The 22218-nt window shown below is 46.3% G+C and overlaps 1 protein-coding gene across 1 annotated transcript in view; it reads right to left on the minus strand.

Moving 5' to 3' along the window:
• The window catches only part of LOC123481332 (ryanodine receptor 2-like), a gene marked incomplete at its 3' end in the record, with an annotated part of 54909 nt that overhangs the window by 21970 nt on the left and 10721 nt on the right, over positions 1 to 22218 (minus strand). Inside the window, exons 2-4 of the mRNA XM_045218657.1 lie at positions 4957 to 5094; positions 3680 to 3757; positions 2999 to 3074 (exon numbers count right to left, since the gene is read on the minus strand). Of these exons, the coding sequence (XP_045074592.1) occupies positions 2999 to 3074; positions 3680 to 3757; positions 4957 to 5094 (292 nt within the window). The remainder of the gene's footprint in view (positions 1 to 2998; positions 3075 to 3679; positions 3758 to 4956; positions 5095 to 22218) is intronic.

Genomic DNA, 22218 nt, shown 5'->3' on the forward strand with positions numbered 1-22218 from the left:
GTTCTGTGTCTAACAGCTATCCCAGGTCTTCTAGTTCTGTGTCTAACAGCTATCTCAGGTCTTCTAGTTCTGTGTCTAACAGCTATCTCAGGTCTTCTAGTGCTGTCTCTAACAGCTATCTCAGGTCTTCTAGTTCTGTGTCTAACCGCTATCTCAGGTCTTCTAGTTCTCTGTCTAACAGCTATCTCAGGTCTTCTAGTTCTGTGTCTAACAGCTATCTCAGGTCTTCTAGTTCTGTGTCTAACAGCTATCTCAGGTCTTCTAGTTCTGTGTCTAACAGCTATCTCAGGTCTTCTAGTTCTCTGTCTAACAGCTATCTCAGGTCTTCTAGTTCTCTGTCTAACAGCTATCTCAGGTCTTCTAGTTCTGTGTCTAACAGCTATATCAGGTCTTCTAGTTCTGTCTAACAGCTATCTCAGGTCTTCTAGTTCTGTGTCTAACAGCTATCTCAGGTCTTCTAGTTCTGTGTCTAACAGCTATCTCAGGTCTTCTAGTTCTGTGTCTAACAGCTATCTCAGGTCTTCTAGTTCTGTGTCTAACAGCTATCTAACGTCTTCTAGTTCTGTGTCTAACAGCTATCTCAGGTCTTCTAGTTCTGTGTCTAACAGCTATCTCAGATCTTCCTAGTTCTGTGTCTAACAGCTATCTCAGGTCTTCTAGTTCTGTGTCTAACAGCTATCTCACGTTTTCTAGTTCTGTGTCTAACAGCTATCTCAGGTCTTCTAGTTCTGTGTCTAACAGCTATCTCAGGTCTTCTAGTTCTGTGTCTAACAGCTATCTCATGTCTTCTAGTTCTGTGTCTAACAGCTATCTCAGGTCTTCCTAGTTCTGTGTCTAACAGCTATATCAGGTCTTCTAGTTCTGTCTAACAGCTATCTCAGGTCTTCTAGTTCTGTGTCTAACAGCTATCTCAGGTCTTCTAGTTCTGTGTCTAACAGCTATCTCAGGTCTTCTAGTTCTGTGTCTAACAGCTATCTCAGGTCTTCTAGTTCTGTGTCTAACAGCTATCTCAGGTCTTCTAGTTCTGTGTCTAACAGCTATCTCAGGTCTTCTAGTTCTGTGTCTAACAGCTATCTCAGGTCTTCTAGTTCTCTGTCTAACAGCTATCTCAGGTCTTCTAGTTCTGTGTCTAACAGCTATCTCAGGTCTTCTAGTTCTGCGTCTAACAGCTATCTCAGGTCTTCTAGTTCTGTGTCTAACAGCTATCTCAGGTCTTCTAGTTCTCTGTCTAACAGCTATCTCATGTCTTCTAGTTCTGTGTCTAACAGCTATATCAGGTCTTCTAGTTCTGTCTAACAGCTATCTCATGTCTTCTAGTTCTGTGTCTAACAGCTATATCAGGTCTTCTAGTTCTGTCTAACAGCTATCTCAGGTCTTCTAGTTCTGTGTCTAACAGCTATATCAGGTCTTCTAGTTCTGTCTAACAGCTATCTCAGGTCTTCTAGTTCTGTGTCTAACAGCAATCTCAGGTCTTCTAGTTCTGTGTCTAACAGCTATCTAACGTCTTCTAGTTCTGTGTCTAACAGCTATCTCAGGTCTTCTAGTTCTGTGTCTAACAGCTATCTCAGATCTTCCTAGTTCTGTGTCTAACAGCTATCTCAGGTCTTCTAGTTCTGTGTCTAACAGCTATCTCAGGTTTTCTAGTTCTGTGTCTAACAGCTATCTCAGGTCTTCTAGTTCTGTGTCTAACAGCTATCTCAGGTCTTCTAGTTCTCTGTCTAACAGCTATCTCAGGTCTTCTAGTTCTGTCTAACAGCTATCTCAGGTCTTCTAGTTCTGTGTCTAACAGCTATCTCAGGTCTTCTAGTTCTGTGTCTAACAGCTATCTCAGGTCTTCTAGTTCTGTGTCTAACAGCTATCTCAGGTCTTCTAGTTCTGTGTCTAACAGCTATCTCAGGTCTTCTAGTTCTGTGTCTAACAGCTATCTCAGATCTTCTAGTTCTGTGTCTAACAGCTATCTCAGATCTTCTAGTTCTGTGTCTAACAGCTATCTCATGTCTTCTAGTTCTGTGTCTAACAGCTATCTCAGGTCTTCTAGTTCTCTGTCTAACAGCTATCTCAGGTCTTCTAGTTCTGTCTAACAGCTATCTCAGGTCTTCTAGTTCTGTGTCTAACCGCTATCTCAGGTCTTCTAGTTTGATGTTTAACAGCTATCTCAGGTCTTCTAGTTCTGTGTCTAACAGCTATCTCAGGTTTTCTAGTTCTGTGTCTAACAGCTATCTCAGGTCTTCTAGTTCTGTGTCTAACAGCTATCTCAGGTCTTCTAGTTCTGTGTCTAACAGCTATCTCAGGTCTTCTAGTTCTGTGTCTAACAGCTATCTCAGGTCTTCTAGTTCTGTGTCTAACAGCTATCTAACGTCTTCTAGTTCTGTCTAACAGCTATCTCAGGTCTTCTAGTTCTGTGTCTAACAGCTATCTCAGGTCTTCTAGTTCTGTGTCTAACCGCTATCTCAGGTCTTCTAGTTCTGTGTCTAACAGCTATCTCAGGTCTTCTAGTTCTGTGTCTAACAGCTATCTCAGGTCTTCTAGTTCTGCGTCTAACAGCTATCTCAGGTCTTCTAGTTCTGTGTCTAACAGCTATCTCAGGTCTTCTAGTTCTGTCTAACAGCTATCTCAGGTCTTCTAGTTCTGTCTAACAGCTATCTCAGGTCTTCTAGTTCTGTGTCTAACAGCTATCTCAGGTCTTCTAGTTCTGTGTCTAACAGCTATCTCAGGTCTTCTAGTTCTGTGTCTAACAGCTATCTCAGGTCTTCTAGTTCTCTGTCTAACAGTAGCGTGAGCTACGTTGGACGTCATGTTACCTTCATCAGTAAATAGTACTGTTCTACCTATTAGACACAGGAGACAGAGAGAGATACAGAGAGAGGCACAGAAACAGATCAAGACCAGGTAACCAGTTACAAAGTCAAGACCAGGAACAGGTGGTTACTTTGTGTTGGAAGCTAATAGACAAGAGATAAGTCTGTCCTAAAAGGACAGTCTGTCCTTCTGTACGTACCTTTGGCTTCTAGTTCAAGTTTCTTCTTCTTAGCCCAAATATTATGATAGTTCTCTGCAAGCAGTTCTGCCATAGACTAAAAAGAATGGACATAAGAAAACATTCAAGTTAATAACTAGATTGGTGTTTAGTACGTGTAGCGTGTCACTCAGAGTATGTGTAGCGTGTCACTCAGAGTATGTGTAGCGTGTCACTCAGAGTATGTGTAGCGTGTCACTCAGAGTATGTGTAGCGTGTCACTCAGAGTATGTGTAGCGTGTCACTCAGAGTATGTGTAGCGTGTCACTCAGAGTATGTGTAGCGTGTCACTCAGAGTATGTGTAGCGTGTCACTCAGAGTATGTGTAATGTGTCACTCAGAGTATGTGTAGCGTGTCACTCAGAGTATGTGTAGCGTGTCACTCAGAGTATGTGTAACGTGTCACTCAGAGTATGTGTAGCGTGTCACTCAGAGTATGTGTAATGTGTCACTCAGAGTATGTGTAGCGTGTCACTCAGAGTATGTGTAGCGTGTCACTCAGAGTATGTGTAGCGTGTCACTCAGAGTATGTGTAGCGTGTCACTCAGAGTATGTGTAGCGTGTCACTCAGAGTATGTGTAATGTGTCACTCAGAGTATGTGTAGCGTGTCACTCAGAGTATGTGTAGCGTGTCAATCAGAGTATGTGTAGCATGTCACTCACGTGCAGGTCCCTGGACAGCGTCACGTTGCTCATGTCGATGGGTCTGGGGCTGAAACCTGGAGCTCCTTCAACAGAGTGCTGCTGGACAGAACACAGAGGGAGAGACTGGACTGTCAGCTACTTGACATGTCCTGTAGTCTCAGACCGTCTTCTAAGGACTGTCAGCTACTTGACATACCCTGTAGTCTCAGACCGTCTTCTAAGGACTGTCAGCTACTTGACATGTACTGTAGTATCAGACCGTCTTCTAAGGACTGTCAGCTACTTGACATGTCCTGTAGTCTCAGACCGTCTTCTAAGGACTGTCAGCTACTTGACATGCCCTGTAGTCTCAGACCGTCTTCTAAGGACTGTTAGCTACTTGACATGCCCTGTAGTCTCAGACCGTCTTCTAAGGACTGTCAGCTACTGAATGTCCTGTAGTCTCAGACCGTCTTCTAAGGACTGTTAGCTAGACATGTCCTGTAGTCTCAGACCGTCTTCTAAGGACTGTCAGCTAATTGACATGTCCTGTAGTCTCAGACCGTCTTCTAAGGACTGTCAGCTCCTTGACATGTCCTGTAGTCTCAGACCGTCTTCTAAGGACTGTCAGCTACTTGACATGTCCTGTAGTCTCAGACCGTCTTCTAAGGACTGTCAGCTACTTGACATGTACTGTAGTCTCAGACCGTCTTCTAAGGACTGTCAGCTACTTGACATGTCCTGTAGTCTCAGACCGTCTTCTAAGGACTGTCAGCTAAATGTCCTGTAGTCTCAGACCGTCTTCTAAGGACTGTCAGCTAAATGTCCTGTAGTCTCAGACCGTCTTCTAAGGACTGTCAGCTAATTGACATGTCCTGTAGTATCAGACCGTCTTCTAAGGACTGTCAGCTCCTTGACATGTCCTGTAGTCTCAGACCGTCTTCTAAGGACTGTCAGCTCCTTGACATGTCCTGTAGTCTCAGACCGTCTTCTAAGGACTGTCAGCTCCTTGACATGTCCTGTAGTCTCAGACCGTCTTCTAAGGACTGTTAGCTACTTGACATGACCTGTACTTTGCTCTGACAGGTGAAGGCCATACTGTTTATTCTGCTATGCTAAACGGTCAGTGTCTACTGTTAAGGAATTTCCCTATTGAGCTGTGAAGTGTATGAATCAGAGATGAGATTGGACGACCACGTAAAGGCAATAATAGGACAAGTATAGTACAATGCATTAGAAAGATACAGCACCTAGAAGTCTGTCGTATAACAGTCAGTAGTGTATGGTGTTACTGTAAGGCTGTGAGCGTCTCCTACCTGGCTGATCTGAGAGATCCTCCGTGCTCTGTTGTGTAGGCCGGCTGGGTCTCCTTCCCTGGTTCTCTCTATGTTCCAGCACCACACCACCATCGTCTTCAGAGACTCTTTAATAGGCCAGCGGTACACCTCTTTATCCTAGAGGGACACAGAGAAGAGACTCAGAGAGAGACTGGAGGGTAGAAAGGCTGTTAGTTAGCAAACACACTGTGATGACCTCAAGAGTAATGTGTCTGACCTGACCTGGTTGTTGATGAACTGTGTCTGACCTGGTTGTTGATGAACTGTGTCTGACCTGGTTGTTGATGAACTGTGTCTGACCTGGTTGTTGATGAACTGTGTCTGACCTGGTTGTTGATGAACTGTGTCTGACCTGGTTGTTGATGAACTGTGTCTGACCTGGTTGTTGATGAACTGTGTCTGACCTGGTTGTTGATGAACTGTGTCTGACCTGGTTGTTGATGAACTGTGTCTGACCTGGTTGTTGATGAACTGTGTCTGACCTGGTTGTTGATGAACTGTGTCTGACCTGGTTGTTGATGAACTGTGTCTGACCTGGTTGTTGATGAACTGTGTCTGACCTGGTTGTTGATGAACTGTGTCTGACCTGGTTGTTGATGAACTGTGTCTGACCTGGTTGTTGATGAACTGTGTGCTGACCTGGTTGTTGATGAACTGTGTCTGAACTGGTTGTTGATGAACTGTGTCTGACCTGGTTGTTGATGAACTGTGTCTGACCTGACCTGGTTGTTGATGAACTGTGTCTGACCTGGTTGTTGATGAACTGTGTCTGACCTGGTTGCTGATGAACTGTGTCTGACCTGGTTGTTGATGAACTGTGTCTGACCTGGTTGCTGATGAACTGTGTCTGACCTGGTTGTTGATGAACTGTGTCTGACCTGGTTGTTGATGAACTGTGTCTGACCTGGTTGTTGATGAACTGTGTCTGACCTGGTTGTTGATGAACTGTGTCTGACCTGGTTGTTGATGAACTGTGTCTGACCTGGTTGTTGATGAACTGTGTCTGACCTGGTTGTTGATGAACTGTGTCTGACCTGGTTGTTGATGAACTGTGTCTGACCTGGTTGTTGATGAACTGCTGTCTGACCTGGTTGTTGATGAACTGTGTCTGACCTGGTTGTTGATGAACTGTGTCTGACCTGGTTGTTGATGAACTGTGTCTGACCTGGTTGTTGATGAACTGTGTCTGACCTGGTTGTTGATGAACTGTGTCTGACCTGGTTGTTGATGAACTGTGTCTGACCTGGTTGTTGATGAACTGTGTCTGACCTGGTTGTTGATGAACTGTGTCTGACCTGGTTGTTGATGAACTGTGTCTGACCTGGTTGTTGATGAACTGTGTGCTGACCTGGTTGTTGATGAACTGTGTCTGACCTGGTTGCTGATGAACTGTGTTGACTGACCTGGTTGTTGATGAACTGTGTCTGACCTGGTTGTTGATGAACTGTGTCTGACCTGGTTGTTGATGAACTGTGTCTGACCTGGTTGTTGATGAACTGTGTCTGACCTGGTTGTTGATGAACTGTGTCTGACCTGGTTGCTGATGAACTGTGTCTGACCTGGTTGTTGATGAACTGTGTCTGACCTGGTTGTTGATGAACTGTGTCTGACCTGGTTGATGAACTGTGTCTGACCTGGTTGTTGATGAACTGTGTCTGACCTGGTTGTTGATGAACTGTGTCTGACCTGGTTGCTGATGAACTGTGTCTGACCTGGTTGTTGATGAACTGTGTCTGACCTGGTTGTTGATGAACTGTGTCTGACCTGACCTGGTTGTTGATGAACTGTGTCTGACCTGGTTGTTGATGAACTGTGTCTGACCTGGTTGTTGATGAACTGTGTCTGACCTGACCTGGTTGTTGATGAACTGTGTCTGACCTGGTTGCTGATGAACTGTGTCTGACCTGGTTGTTGATGAACTGTGTCTGACCTGACCTGGTTGTTGATGAACTGTGTCTGACCTGGTTGTTGATGAACTGTGTCTGACCTGGTTGTTGATGAACTGTGTCTGACCTGGTTGTTGATGAACTGTGTCTGACCTGGTTGTTGATGAACTGTGTCTGACCTGGTTGTTGATGAACTGTGTCTGACCTGGTTGTTGATGAACTGTGTTGCCTGACCTGGTTGTTGATGAACTGTGTCTGACCTGGTTGCTGATGAACTGTGTCTGACCTGGTTGTTGATGAACTGTGTCTGACCTGGTTGTTGATGAACTGTGTCTGACCTGGTTGTTGATGAACTGTGTCTGACCTGGTTGCTGATGAACTGTGTCTGACCTGGTTGCTGATGAACTGTGTCTGACCTGGTTGTTGATGAACTGTGTCTGACCTGGTTGTTGATGAACTGTGTCTGACCTGACCTGGTTGTTGATGAACTGTGTCTGACCTGGTTGTTGATGAACTGTGTCTGACCTGGTTGTTGATGAACTGTGTCTGACCTGGTTGTTGATGAACTGTGTCTGACCTGACCTGGTTGTTGATGAACTGTGTCTGACCTGGTTGTTGATGAACTGTGTCTGACCTGGTTGTGATGAACTGTGTCTGACCTGGTTGTTGATGAACTGTGTCTGACCTGGTTGTTGATGAACTGTGTCTGACCTGGTTGTTGATGAACTGTGTCTGACCTGGTTGCTGATGAACTGTGTCTGACCTGGTTGTTGATGAACTGTGTCTGACCTGGTTGTTGATGAACTGTGTCTGACCTGACTGGTTGTTGATGAACTGTGTCTGACCTGGTTGTTGATGAACTGTGTCTGACCTGGTTGTTGATGAACTGTGTCTGACCTGGTTGTTGATGAACTGTGTCTGACCTGGTTGTTGATGAACTGTGTCTGACCTGGTTGTTGATGAACTGTGTCTGACCTGGTTGTTGATGAACTGTGTCTGACCTGGTTGTTGATGAACTGTGTCTGACCTGGTTGTTGATGAACTGTGTCTGACCTGGTTGTTGATGAACTGTGTCTGACCTGGTTGTTGATGAACTGTGTCTGACCTGGTTGTTGATGAACTGTGTCTGACCTGGTTGTTGATGAACTGTGTCTGACCTGGTTGTTGATGAACTGTGTCTGACCTGGTTGTTGATGAACTGTGTCTGACCTGGTTGTTGATGAACTGTGTCTGACCTGGTTGCTGATGAACTGTGTCTGACCTGGTTGCTGATGAACTGTGTCTGACCTGGTTGTTGATGAACTGTGTCTGACCTGGTTGTTGATGAACTGGTCTGACCTGGTTGTTGATGAACTGTGTCTGACCTGGTTGTTGATGAACTGTGTCTGACCTGGTTGTTGATGAACTGTGTCTGACCTGGTTGTTGATGAACTGTGTCTGACCTGGTTGTTGATGAACTGTGTCTGACCTGGTTGCTGATGAACTGTGTCTGACCTGGTTGTTGATGAACTGTGTCTGACCTGGTTGTTGATGAACTGTGTCTGCTGACCTGGTTGTTGATGAACTGTGTCTGACCTGGTTGTTGATGAACTGTGTCTGACCTGGTTGTTGATGAACTGTGTCTGACCTGGTTGTTGATGAACTGTGTCTGACCTGGGTTGTTGATGAACTGTGTCTGACCTGGTTGTTGATGAACTGTGTCTGACCTGACCTGGTTGTTGATGAACTGTGTCTGACCTGGTTGTTGATGAACTGTGTCTGACCTGGTTGTTGATGAACTGTGTCTGACCTGACCTGGTTGTTGATGAACTGTGTCTGACCTGGTTGCTGATGAACTGTGTCTGACCTGGTTGTTGATGAACTGTGTCTGACCTGGTTGTTGATGAACTGTGTCTGACCTGGTTGTTGATGAACTGTGTCTGACCTGACCTGGTTGTTGATGAACTGTGTCTGACCTGGTTGTTGATGAACTGTGTCTGACCTGGTTGTTGATGAACTGTGTCTGACCTGGTTGCTGATGAACTGTGTCTGACCTGGTTGTTGATGAACTGTGTCCGACCTGGTTGTTGATGAACTGTGTCTGACCTGGTTGTTGATGAACTGTGTCTGACCTGGCTGGTTGTTGATGAACTGTGTCTGACCTGGTTGTTGATGAACTGTGTCTGACCTGGTTGTTGATGAACTGTGTCTGACCTGGTTGTTGATGAACTGTGTCTGACCTGGTTGTTGATGAACTGTGTCTGACCTGGTTGTTGATGAACTGTGTCTGACCTGACCTGGTTGTTGATGAACTGTGTCTGACCTGGTTGTTGATGAACTGTGTCTGACCTGGTTGTTGATGAACTGTGTCTGACCTGGTTGTTGATGAACTGTGTCTGAACCTGGTTGTTGATGAACTGTGTCTGACCTGGTTGTTGATGAACTGTGTCTGACCTGGTTGTTGATGAACTGTGTCTGACCTGACCTGGTTGCTGATGAACTGTGTCTGACCTGGTTGTTGATGAACTGTGTCTGACCTGGTTGTTGATGAACTGTGTCTGACCTGGTTGTTGATGAACTGTGTCTGACCTGGTTGTTGATGAACTGTGTCTGACCTGGTTGTTGATGAACTGTGTCTGACCTGGTTGTTGATGAACTGTGTCTGACCTGGTTGTTGATGAACTGTGTCTGACCTGGTTGTTGATGAACTGTGTCTGACCTGGTTGTTGATGAACTGTGTCTGACCTGACCTGGTTGTTGATGAACTGTGTCTGACCTGGTTGTTGATGAACTGTGTCTGACCTGGTTGTTGATGAACTGTGTCTGACCTGGTTGTTGATGAACTGTGTCTGACCTGGTTGTTGATGAACTGTGTCTGACCTGGTTGTTGATGAACTGTGTCTGACCTGGTTGTTGATGAACTGTGTCTGACCTGGTTGTTGATGAACTGTGTCTGCCTGACCTGGTTGTTGATGAACTGTGTCTGACCTGGTTGTTGATGAACTGTGTCTGACCTGGTTGTTGATGAACTGTGTCTGACCTGGTTGTTGATGAACTGTGTCTGACCTGGTTGCTGATGAACTGTGTCTGACCCTGGTTGCTGATGAACTGTGTCTGACCTGGTTGTTGATGAACTGTGTCTGACCTGGTTGTTGATGAACTGTGTCTGACCTGGTTGTTGATGAACTGTGTCTGACCTGACCTGGTTGTTGATGAACTGTGTCTGACCTGGTTGTTGATGAAACCTGTGTCTGACCTGGTTGTTGATGAACTGTGTCTGACCTGGTTGCTGATGAACTGTGTCTGACCTGGTTGTTGATGAACTGTGTCTGACCTGGTTGTTGATGAACTGTGTCTGACCTGGTTGTTGATGAACTGTGTCTGACCTGCTGGTTGTTGATGAACTGTGTCTGACCTGGTTGTTGATGAACTGTGTCTGACCTGGTTGTTGATGAACTGTGTCTGACCTGGTTGTTGATGAACTGTGTCTGACCTGGTTGTTGATGAACTGTGTCTGACCTGGTTGTTGATGAACTGTGTCTGACCTGGTTGTTGATGAACTGTGTCTGACCTGGTTGTTGATGAACTGTGTCTGACCTGGTTGTTGATGAACTGTGTCTGACCTGGTTGTTGATGAACTGTGTCTGACCTGGTTGTTGATGAACTGTGTCTGACCTGGTTGTTGATGAACTGTGTCTGACCTGGTTGTTGATGAACTGTGTCTGACCTGGTTGTTGATGAACTGTGTCTGACTGACCTGGTTGTTGATGAACTGTGTCTGACCTGGTTGTTGATGAACTGTGTCTGACCTGGTTGTTGATGAACTGTGTCTGACCTGGTTGTTGATGAACTGTGTCTGACCTGGTTGTTGATGAACTGTGTCTGACCTGGGTTGTTGATGAACTGTGTCTGACCTGGTTGTTGATGAACTGTGTCTGACCTGGTTGTTGATGAACTGTGTCTGACCTGGTTGCTGATGAACTGTGTCTGACCTGACCTGGTTGTTGATGAACTGTGTCTGACCTGGTTGTTGATGAACTGTGTCTGACCTGGTTGTTGATGAACTGTGTCTGACCTGGTTGCTGATGAACTGTGTCTGACCTGGTTGTTGATGAACTGTGTCTGACCTGGTTGTTGATGAACTGTGTCTGGACCTGGTTGTTGATGAACTGTGTCTGACCTGGTTGCTGATGAACTGTGTCTGACCTGGTTGTTGATGAACTGTGTCTGACCTGGTTGTTGATGAACTGTGTCTGACCTGGTTGTTGATGAACTGTGTCTGACCTGACCTGGTTGTTGATGAACTGTGTCTGACCTGGTTGTTGATGAACTGTGTCTGACCTGGTTGTTGATGAACTGTGTCTGACCTGGTTGTTGATGAACTGTGTCTGACCTGGTTGTTGATGAACTGTGTCTGACCTGGTTGTTGATGAACTGTGTCTGACCTGACCTGGTTGTTGATGAACTGTGTCTGACCTGGTTGTTGATGAACTGTGTCTGACCTGACCTGGTTGTTGATGAACTGTGTCTGACCTGGTTGCTGATGAACTGTGTCTGACCTGGTTGTTGATGAACTGTGTCTGACCTGGTTGTTGATGAACTGTGTCTGACCTGGTTGTTGATGAACTGTGTCTGACCTGGTTGCTGATGAACTGTGTCTGACCTGGTTGTTGATGAACTGTGCCTGAGCCTGGTTGTTGATGAACTGTGTCTGACCTGGTTGTTGATGAACTGTGTCTGACCTGGTTGTTGATGAACTGTGTCTGACCTGGTTGCTGATGAACTGTGTCTGACCTGACCTGGTTGTTGATGAACTGTGTCTGACCTGGTTGTTGATGAACTGTGTCTGACCTGGTTGTTGATGAACTGTGTCTGACCTGACCTGGTTGTTGATGAACTGTGTCTGACCTGGTTGTTGATGAACTGTGTCTGACCTGGTTGTTGATGAACTGTGTCTGACCTGGTTGTTGATGAACTGTGTCTGACCTGGTTGTTGATGAACTGTGTCTGACCTGGTTGTTGATGAACTGTGTCTGACCTGGTTGTTGATGAACTGTGTCTGACCTGGTTGTTGATGAACTGTGTCTGCCTGACCTGGTTGTTGATGAACTGTGTCTGACCTGGTTGTTGATGAACTGTGTCTGACCTGGTTGTTGATGAACTGTGTCTGACCTGGTTGTTGATGAACTGTGTCTGACCTGGTTGCTGATGAACTGTGTCTGACCTGGTTGTTGATGAACTGTGTCTGACCTGGTTGTTGATGAACTGTGTCTGACCTGGTTGTTGATGAACTGTGTCTGACCTGGTTGTTGATGAACTGTGTCTGACCCTGGTTGTTGATGAACTGTGTCTGACCTGGTTGCTGATGAACTGTGTCTGACCTGGTTGTTGATGAACTGTGTCTGACCTGGTTGTTGATGAACTGTGTCTGACCTGGTTGCTGATGAACTGTGTCTGACCTGGTTGTTGATGAACTGTGTCTGACCTGGTTGTTGATGAACTGTGTCTGACCTGAGTTGTTGATGAACTGTGTCTGACCCTGGTTGTTGATGAACTGTGTCTGACCTGGTTGTTGATGAACTGTGTCTGACCTGGTTGTTGATGAACTGTGTCTGACTGACCTGGTTGTTGATGAACTGTGTCTGAGCCTGGTTGTTGATGAACTGTGTCTGACCTGGTTGTTGATGAACTGTGTCTGACCTGGTTGTTGATGAACTGTGTCTGACCTGGTTGTTGATGAACTGTGTCTGACCTGGTTGTTGATGAACTGTGTCTGACCTGGTTGCTGATGAACTGTGTCTGACCTGGTTGTTGATGAACTGTGTCTGACCTGGTTGTTGATGAACTGTGTCTGACCTGGTTGTTGATGAACTGTGTCTGACCTGGTTGTTGATGAACTGTGTGCTGACCTGGTTGCTGATGAACTGTGTCTGACCTGGTTGCTGATGAACTGTGTCTGACCTGGTTGTTGATGAACTGTGTCTGACCTGGTTGTTGATGAACTGTGTCTGACCTGGTTGTTGATGAACTGTGTCTGACCTGGTTGTTGAGATAGACTGTGTCTGACCTGGTTGTTGATGAACTGTGTCTGACCTGTGGTTGTTGATGAACTGTGTCTGACCTGGTTGTTGATGAACTGTGTCTGACCTGGTTGTTGATGAACTGTGTCTGACCTGGTTGTTGATGAACTGTGTCTGACCTGGTTGTTGATGAACTGTGTCTGACCTGGTTGTTGATGAACTGTGTCTGACCTGGTTGTTGATGAACTGTGTCTGACCTGGTTGTTGATGAACTGTGTCTGACCTGGTTGTTGATGAACTGTGTCTGACCTGGTTGTTGATGAACTGTGTCTGACCTGGTTGTTGATGAACTGTGTCTGACCTGGTTGCTGATGAACTGTGTCTGACCTGACCTGGTTGTTGATGAACTGTGTCTGACCTGGTTGTTGATGAACTGTGTCTGACCTGGTTGCTGATGAACTGTGTCTGACCTGGTTGTTGATGAACTGTGTCTGACCTGGTTGTTGATGAACTGTGTCTGACCTGGTTGCTGATGAACTGTGTCTGACCTGGTTGTTGATGAACTGTGTCTGACCTGGTTGTTGATGAACTGTGTCTGACCTGACCTGGTTGCTGATGAACTGTGTCTGACCTGGTTGTTGATGAACTGTGTCTGACCTGGTTGTTGATGAACTGTGTCTGACCTGGTTGTTGATGAACTGTGTACCTGACCTGGTTGTTGATGAACTGTGTCTGACCTGGTTGTTGATGAACTGTGTCTGACCTGGTTGTTGATGAACTGTGTCTGACCTGGTTGTTGATGAACTGTGTCTGACCTGGTTGTTGATGAACTGTGTCTGACCTGGTTGTTGATGAACTGTGTCTGACCTGGTTGTTGATGAACTGTGTCTGACCTGGTTGTTGATGAACTGTGTCTGACCTGGTTGTTGATGAACTGTGTCTGACCTGGTTGTTGATGAACTGTGTCTGACCTGGTTGTTGATGAACTGTGTCTGACCTGGTTGTTGATGAACTGTGTCTGACCTGGTTGTTGATGAACTGTGTGTGACCTGGTTGTTGATGAACTGTGTCTGACCTGGTTGTTGATGAACTGTGTCTGACCTGGTTGCGATGAACTGTGTCTGACCTGGTTGTTGATTGCGCTGGGCTGATGAACTGTGTCTGACCTGGTTGTTGATGAACTGCTGGCTGACCTGGGTTGTTGATGAACTGTGTCTGACCTGGTTGTTGATGAACTGTGTCTGACCTGACCGTTGTTGATGAACTGTGTCTGACCTGGTTGTTGATGAACTGTGTCTGACCTGGTTGTTGATGAACTGTGTCTGACCTGGTTGTTGATGAACTGTGTCTGACCTGGTTGTTGATGAACTGTGTCTGACCTGGTTGTTGATGAACTGTGTCTGACCTGGTTGCTGATGAACTGTGTCTGACCTGGTTGCTGATGAACTGTGTCTGACCTGGTTGTTGATGAACTGTGTCTGACCTGGTTGTTGATGAACTGTGTCTGACCTGGTTGTTGATGAACTGTGTCTGACCTGACCTGGTTGTTGATGAACTGTGTCTGACCTGGTTGTTGATGAACTGTGTCTGACCTGGTTGCTGATGAACTGTGTCTGACCTGGTTGTTGATGAACTGTGTCTGACCTGGTTGCTGATGAACTGTGTCTGACCTGGTTGTTGATGAACTGTGTGCTGACCTGGTTGTTGATGAACTGTGTCTGACCTGGTGATGAACTGTGTCTGACCTGGTTGTTGATGAACTGTGTCTGACCTGGTTGTTGATGAACTGTGTCTGACCTGGTTGCTGATGAACTGTGTCTGACCTGACCTGGTTGCTGATGAACTGTGTCTGACCTGGTTGTTGATGAACTGTGTCTGACCTGGTTGTTGATGAACTGTGTCTGACCTGGTTGTTGATGAACTGTGTCTGACCTGGTTGTTGATGAACTGTGTCTGCTGACCTGGTTGTTGCTGAACTGTGTCTGACCTGGTTGTTGATGAACTGTGTCTGACCTGGTTGTTGATGAACTGTGTCTGACCTGGTTGTTGATGAACTGTGTCTGACCTGGTTGTTGATGAACTGTGTCTGACCTGACCTGGTTGTTGATGAACTGTGTCTGACCTGGTTGTTGATGAACTGTGTCTGACCTGGTTGTTGATGAACTGTGTCTGACCTGGTTGTTGATGAACTGTGTCTGACCTGGTTGTTGATGAACTGTGTCTGACCTGGTTGTTGATGAACTGTGTCTGACCTGGTTGTTGATGAACTGTGTCTGACCTGGTTGTTGATGAACTGTGTCTGAGACCTGGTTGTTGATGAACTGTGTCTGACCTGGTTGTTGATGAACTGTGTCTGACCTGGTTGTTGATGAACTGTGTCTGACCTGGTTGTTGATGAACTGTGTCTGACCTGGTTGTTGATGAACTGTGTCTGACCTGGTTGTTGATGAACTGTGTCTGACCTGGTTGTTGATGAACTGTGTCTGACCTGGTGCATGGCTGGTGTTGATGAACTGTGTCTGACCTGGTTGTTGATGAACTGTGTCTGACCTGGTTGTTGATGAACTGTGTCTGACCTGGTTGTGATGAACTGTGTCTGACCTGGTTGTTGATGAACTGTGTCTGACCTGGTTGTTGATGAACTGTGTCTGACCTGGTTGTTGATGAACTGTGTCTGACCTGGTTGTTGATGAACTGTGTCTGACCTGGTTGTTGATGAACTGTGTCTGACCTGGTTGTTGATGAACTGTGTCTGACCTGGTTGTTGATGAACTGTGTCTGACCTGGTTGTTGATGAACTGTGTCTGACCTGGTTGTTGATGAACTGTGTCTGACCTGGTTGTTGATGAACTGTGTCCTGACCTGGTTGTGATGAACTGTGTCTGACCTGGTTGTTGATGAACTGTGTCTGACCTGGTTGTTGATGAACTGTGTCTGACCTGGTTGTTGATGAACTGTGTCTGACCTGGTTGTTGATGAACTGTGTCTGACCTGGTTGCTGATGAACTGTGTCTGACCTGGTTGTTGATGAACTGTGTCTGACCTGGTTGTTGATGAACTGTGTCTGACCTGGTTGTTGATGAACTGTGTCGACCTGACCTGGTTGTTGATGAACTGTGTCTGACCTGGTTGCTGATGAACTGTGTCTGACCTGGTTGTTGATGAACTGTGTCTGACCTGGTTGTTGATGAACTGTGTCTGACCTGGTTGTTGATGAACTGTGTCTGACCTGGTTGTTGATGAACTGTGTCTGACCTGGTTGTTGATGAACTGTGTCTGGACCTGGTTGTTGATGAACTGTGTCTGACCTGGTTGTTGATGAACTGTGCCGACCTGGTTGTTGATGAACTGTGTCTGACCTGGTTGTTGATGAACTGTGTGACCTGACCTGGTTGTTGATGAACTGTGTCTGACCTGGTTGCTGATGAACTGTGTCTGACCTGGTTGTTGATGAACTGTGTCTGACCTGGTTGTTGATGAACTGTGTGCTGACCTGGTTGTTGATGAACTGTGTCTGACCTGGTTGTTGATGAACTGTGTCTGACCTGGTTGTTGATGAACTGTGTCTGACCTGGTTGTTGATGAACTGTGTCTGACCTGGTTGTTGATGAACTGTGTCTGACCTGGTTGTTGATGAATGGTTGTTGATGAACTGTGTCTGACCTGGTTGTTGATGAACTGTGTGTCTGACCTGGTTGTTGATGAACTGTGTCTGACCTGGTTGTTGATGAACTGTGTCTGACCTGGTTGTTGATGAACTGTGTCTGACCTGGTTGTTGATGAACTGTGTCTGACCTGGTTGTTGATGAACTGTGTCTGACCTGGTTGTTGATGAACTGTGTTGCCTGACCTGGTTGTTGATGAACTGTGTCTGACCTGGGTTGATGAACTGTGTCTGACCTGGTTGTTGATGAACTGTGTCTGACCTGGTTGCTGATGAACTGTGTCTGACCTGGTTGTTGATGAACTGTGTCTGACCTGACCTGGTTGTTGATGAACTGTGTCTGACCTGGTTGCTGATGAACTGTGTCTGACCTGGTTGTTGATGAACTGTGTCTGACCCGGTTGTTGATGAACTGTGTCTGACCTGGTTGTTGATGAACTGTGTCTCACCTGGTTGTTGATGAACTGTGTGTGACCTGACCTGGTTGTTGATGAACTGTGTCTGACCTGGTTGTTGATGAACTGTGTCTGACCTGGTTGTTGATGAACTGTGTCTGACCTGGTTGCTGATGAACTGTGTCTGACCTGGTTGTTGATGAACTGTGCCTGACCTGGTTGTTGATGAACTGTGTCTGACCTGGTTGTTGATGAACTGTGTCTGACCTGGTTGTTGATGAACTGTGTCTGACCTGGTTGTTGATGAACTGTGTCTGACCTGGTTGTTGATGAACTGTGTCTGACCTGGTTGTTGATGAACTGTGTCTGACCTGGTTGTTGATGAACTGTGTCTGACCTGGTTGTTGATGAACTGTGTCTGACCTGGTTGTTGATGAACTGTGTCTGACCTGGTTGTTGATGAACTGTGTCTGAACCTGGTTGTTGATGAACTGTGTCTGACCTGGTTGTTGATGAACTGTGTCTGACCTGGTTGTTGATGAACTGTGTCTGACCTGGTTGCTGATGAACTGTGTCTGACCTGGTTGCTGATGAACTGTGTCTGACCTGGTTGTTGATGAACTGTGTCTGACCTGGTTGTTGATGGACTGTGTCCCTGGTTGTTGATGAACTGTGTCTGACCTGGTTGTGCTGATGAACTGTGTCTGACCTGGTTGTTGATGAACTGTGTCTGACCTGGTTGTTGATGAACTGTGTCTGACCCGCCTGGTTGTTGATGAACTGTGTCTACCGACCTGGTTGCTGATGAACTGTGTCTGACCTGGTTGTTGATGAACTGTGTCTGACCTGGTTGTTGATGAACTGTGTCTGACCTGGTTGTTGATGAACTGTGTCTGACCCTGGTTGTTGATGAACTGTGTCTGACCTGGTTGTTGATGAACTGTGTCTGACCTGGTTGTTGATGAACTGTGTCTGACCTGGTTGTTGATGAACTGTGTCTGACCTGGTTGTTGATGAACTGTGTCTGACCTGGTTGTTGATGAACTGTGTCTGACCTGGTTGGTGTTGATGAACTGTGTCTGACCTGGTTGCTGATGAACTGTGTCTGACCTGGTTGTTGATGAACTGTGTCTGACCTGGTTGTTGATGAACTGTGTCTGACCTGGTTGTTGATGAACTGTGTCTGACCTGGTTGTTGATGAACTGTGTCTGCTGACCTGGTTGTTGATGAACTGTGTCTGACCTGGTTGTTGATGAACTGTGTCTGACCTGGTTGTTGATGAACTGTGTCTGACCTGGTTGTTGATGAACTGTGTCTGACCTGGTTGTTGATGAACTGTGTCTGACCTGGTTGTTGATGAACTGTGTCTGACCTGGTTGTTGATGAACTGTGTCTGACCTGGTTGTTGATGAACTGTGTCTGACCTGGTTGTTGATGAACTGTGTCTGACCTGGTTGTTGATGAACTGTGTCTGACCTGGTTGTTGATGAACTGTGTCTGACCTGGTTGTTGATGGACTGTGTCTGACCTGGTTGTTGATGAACTGTGTCTGACCTGGTTGTTGATGAACTGTGTCTGACCTGGTTGTTGATGAACTGTGTCTGACCTGACCTGGTTGTTGATGAACTGTGTCTGACCTGGTTGTTGATGAACTGTGTCTGACCTGGTTGTTGATGAACTGTGTCTGACCTGGTTGTTGATGAACTGTGTCTGACCTGGTTGTTGATGAACTGTGTCTGACCTGGTTGTTGATGAACTGTGTCTGACCTGGTTGTTGATGAACTGTGTCTGACCTGGTTGTTGATGAACTGTGTCTGACCTGGTTGTTGATGAACTGTGTCTAGACCTGGTTGTTGATGAACTGTGTCTGACCTGGTTGTTGATGAACTGTGTCTGACCTGGTTGTTGATGAACTGTGTCCGACCTGGTTGTTGATGAACTGTGTCTGACCTGGTTGCTGATGAACTGTGTCGCCTGACCTGGTTGTTGATGAACTGTGTCTGACCTGGTTGTTGATGAACTGTGTCTGACCTGGTTGTTGATGAACTGTGTCTGACCTGGTTGTTGATGAACTGTGTCTGACCTGGTTGTTGATGAACTGTGTCTGACCTGGTTGTTGATGAACTGTGTCTGACCTGGTTGTTGATGAACTGTGTCTGACCTGACCTGGTTGTTGATGAACTGTGTCTGACCTGGTTGCTGATGAACTGTGTCTGACCTGGTTGCTGATGAACTGTGTCTGACCTGGTTGTTGATGAACTGTGTCTGACCTGGTTGCTGATGAACTGTGTCTGACCTGGTTGCTGATGAACTGTGTCTGACCTGGTTGCTGATGAACTGTGTCTGACCTGGTTGCTGATGAACTGTGTCTGACCTGGTTGTTGATGAACTGTGTCTGACCTGGTTGCTGATGAACTGTGTCTGACCTGGTTGCTGATGAACTGTGTCTTGACCTGGTTGTTGATGAACTGTGTCTGACCTGACCTGGTTGTTGATGAACTGTGTCTGACCTGGTTGTTGATGAACTGTGTCTGACCTGGTTGCTGATGAACTGTGTCTGACCTGGTTGTTGATGAACTGTGTCTGACCTGGTTGTTGATGAACTGTGTCTGACCTGGTTGTTGATGAACTGTGTCTGACCTGGTTGTTGATGAACTGTGTCTGACCTGGTTGTTGATGAACTGTGTCTGACCTGGTTGCTGATGAACTGTGTCTGACCTGGTTGTTGATGAACTGTGTCTGACCTGGTTGTTGATGAACTGTGTCTGACCTGGTTGTTGATGAACTGTGTCTGACCTGGTTGTTGATGAACTGTGTCTGACCTGGTTGTTGATGAACTGTGTCTGACCTGGTTGTTGATGAACTGTGTCTGACCTGGTTGTTGATGAACTGTGTCTGACCTGGTTGCTGATGAACTGTGTCTGACCTGGTTGTTGATGAACTGTGTCTGACCTGGTTGTTGATGAACTGTGTCTGAGCCTGGTTGTTGATGAACTGTGTCTGACCTGGTTGTTGATGAACTGTGTCTGACCTGACCTGGTTGTTGATGAACTGTGTCTGACCTGGTTGTTGATGAACTGTGTCTGACCTGGTTGTTGATGAACTGTGTCTGACCTGGTTGTTGATGAACTGTGTCTGACCTGGTTGTTGATGAACTGTGTCTGACCTGGTTGTTGATGAACTGTGTCTGACCTGGTTGTTGATGAACTGTGTCTGACCTGGTTGTTGATGAACTGTGTCTGACCTGGTTGTTGATGAACTGTGTCTGACCTGGTTGCTGATGAACTGTGTCTGACCTGGTTGTTGATGAACTGTGTCTGACCTGGTTGTTGATGAACTGTGTCTGACCTGGTTGTTGATGAACTGTGTCTGACCTGGTTGTTGATGAACTGTGTCTGACCTGGTTGTTGATGAACTGTGTCTGACCTGGTTGTTGATGAACTGTGTCTGACCTGGTTGTTGATGAACTGTGTCTGACTGCCTGGTTGTTGATGAACTGTGTCTGACCTGGTTGTTGATGAACTGTGTCTGACCTGGTTGCTGATGAACTGTGTCTGACCTGGTTGCTGATGAACTGTGTCTGACCTGGTTGTTGATGAACTGTGTCCTGACCTGGTTGTTGATGAACTGTGTCTGACCTGGTTGTTGATGAACTGTGCCTGACCTGGTTGTTGATGAACTGTGTCTGACCTGGTTGTTGATGAACTGTGTCTGACCTGGTTGTTGATGAACTGTGCCTGACCTGGTTGTTGATGAACTGTGTCTGACCTGGTTGTTGATGAACTGTGTCTGACCTGGTTGCTGATGAACTGTGTCTGACCTGGTTGTTGATGAACTGTGTCTGACCTGACCTGGTTGTTGATGAACTGTGTCTGACCTGGTTGTTGATGAACTGTGTCTGACCTGGTTGTTGATGAACTGTGTCTGACCTGGTTGTTGATGAACTGTGTCTGACCTGGTTGTTGATGAACTGTGTCTGACCTGGTTGCTGATGAACTGTGTCTGACCTGGTTGTTGATGAACTGTGTCTGACCTGGTTGCTGATGAACTGTGTCTCTGACCTGGTTGCTGATGAACTGTGTCTGACCTGGTTGTTGATGAACTGTGTCTGACCTGGTTGTTGATGAACTGTGTCTGACCTGACCTGGTTGTTGATGAACTGTGTCTGACCTGGTTGCTGATGAACTGTGTCTGACCTGGTTGTTGATGAACTGTGTCTGACCCTGGTTGTTGATGAACTGTGTCTGACCTGGTTGTTGATGAACTGTGTCTGACCTGGTTGTTGATGAACTGTGTCTGACCTGGTTGTTGAGTGTCTGACGTCTGACCTGGTTGTTGATGAACTGTGTCTGACCTGGTTGTTGATGAACTGTGTCTGACCTGGTTGTTGATGAACTGTGTCTACTGACCTGGTTGCTGATGAACTGTGTCTGACCTGGTTGTTGATGAACTGTGTCTGACCTGGTTGTTGATGAACTGTGTCTGACCTGGTTGTTGATGAACTGTGTCTGACCTGGTTGTTGATGAACTGTGTCTGACCTGACCTGGTTGCTGATGAACTGTGTCTGACCTGGTTGTTGATGAACTGTGTCTGACCTGGTTGTTGATGAACTGTGTCCGACCTGGTTGTTGATGAACTGTGTCTGACCTGGTTGTTGATGAACTGTGTCTGACCTGGTTGCTGATGAACTGTGTCTGACCTGGTTGTTGATGAACTGTGTCTGACCTGGTTGTTGATGAACTGTGTCTGACCTGGTTGTTGATGAACTGTGTCTGACCTGGTTGTTGATGAACTGTGTCTGACCTGGTTGTTGATGAACTGTGTCTGACCTGGTTGTTGATGAACTGTGTCTGACCTGGTTGTTGATGAACTGTGTCTGACCTGGTTGTTGATGAACTGTGTCTGACCTGGTTGTTGATGAACTGTGTCTGACCTGGTTGTTGATGAACTGTGTCTGACCTGGTTTGTGATGAACTGTGCCTGACCTGGTTGTTGATGAACTGTGTCTGACCCTGGTTGTTGATGAACTGTGTCTGACCTGGTTGTTGATGAACTGTGTCTGACCTGGTTGTTGATGAACTGTGTCTGACCTGGTTGTTGATGAACTGTGTCTGACCTGGTTGCTGATGAACTGTGTCTGACCTGGTTGTTGATGAACTGTGTCTGACCTGGTTGTTGATGAACTGTGTCTGACCTGGTTGTTGATGAACTGTGTGTGACCTGGTTGTTGATGAACTGTGTCCTGACCTGGTTGTTGATGAACTGTGTCTGACCTGGTTGTTGATGAACTGTGTC

Source organism: Coregonus clupeaformis, unplaced genomic scaffold (genome assembly GCF_020615455.1).
Source record: "Coregonus clupeaformis isolate EN_2021a unplaced genomic scaffold, ASM2061545v1 scaf1708, whole genome shotgun sequence".
NCBI classification, from domain to species: Eukaryota; Metazoa; Chordata; class Actinopteri; order Salmoniformes; family Salmonidae; genus Coregonus; species Coregonus clupeaformis.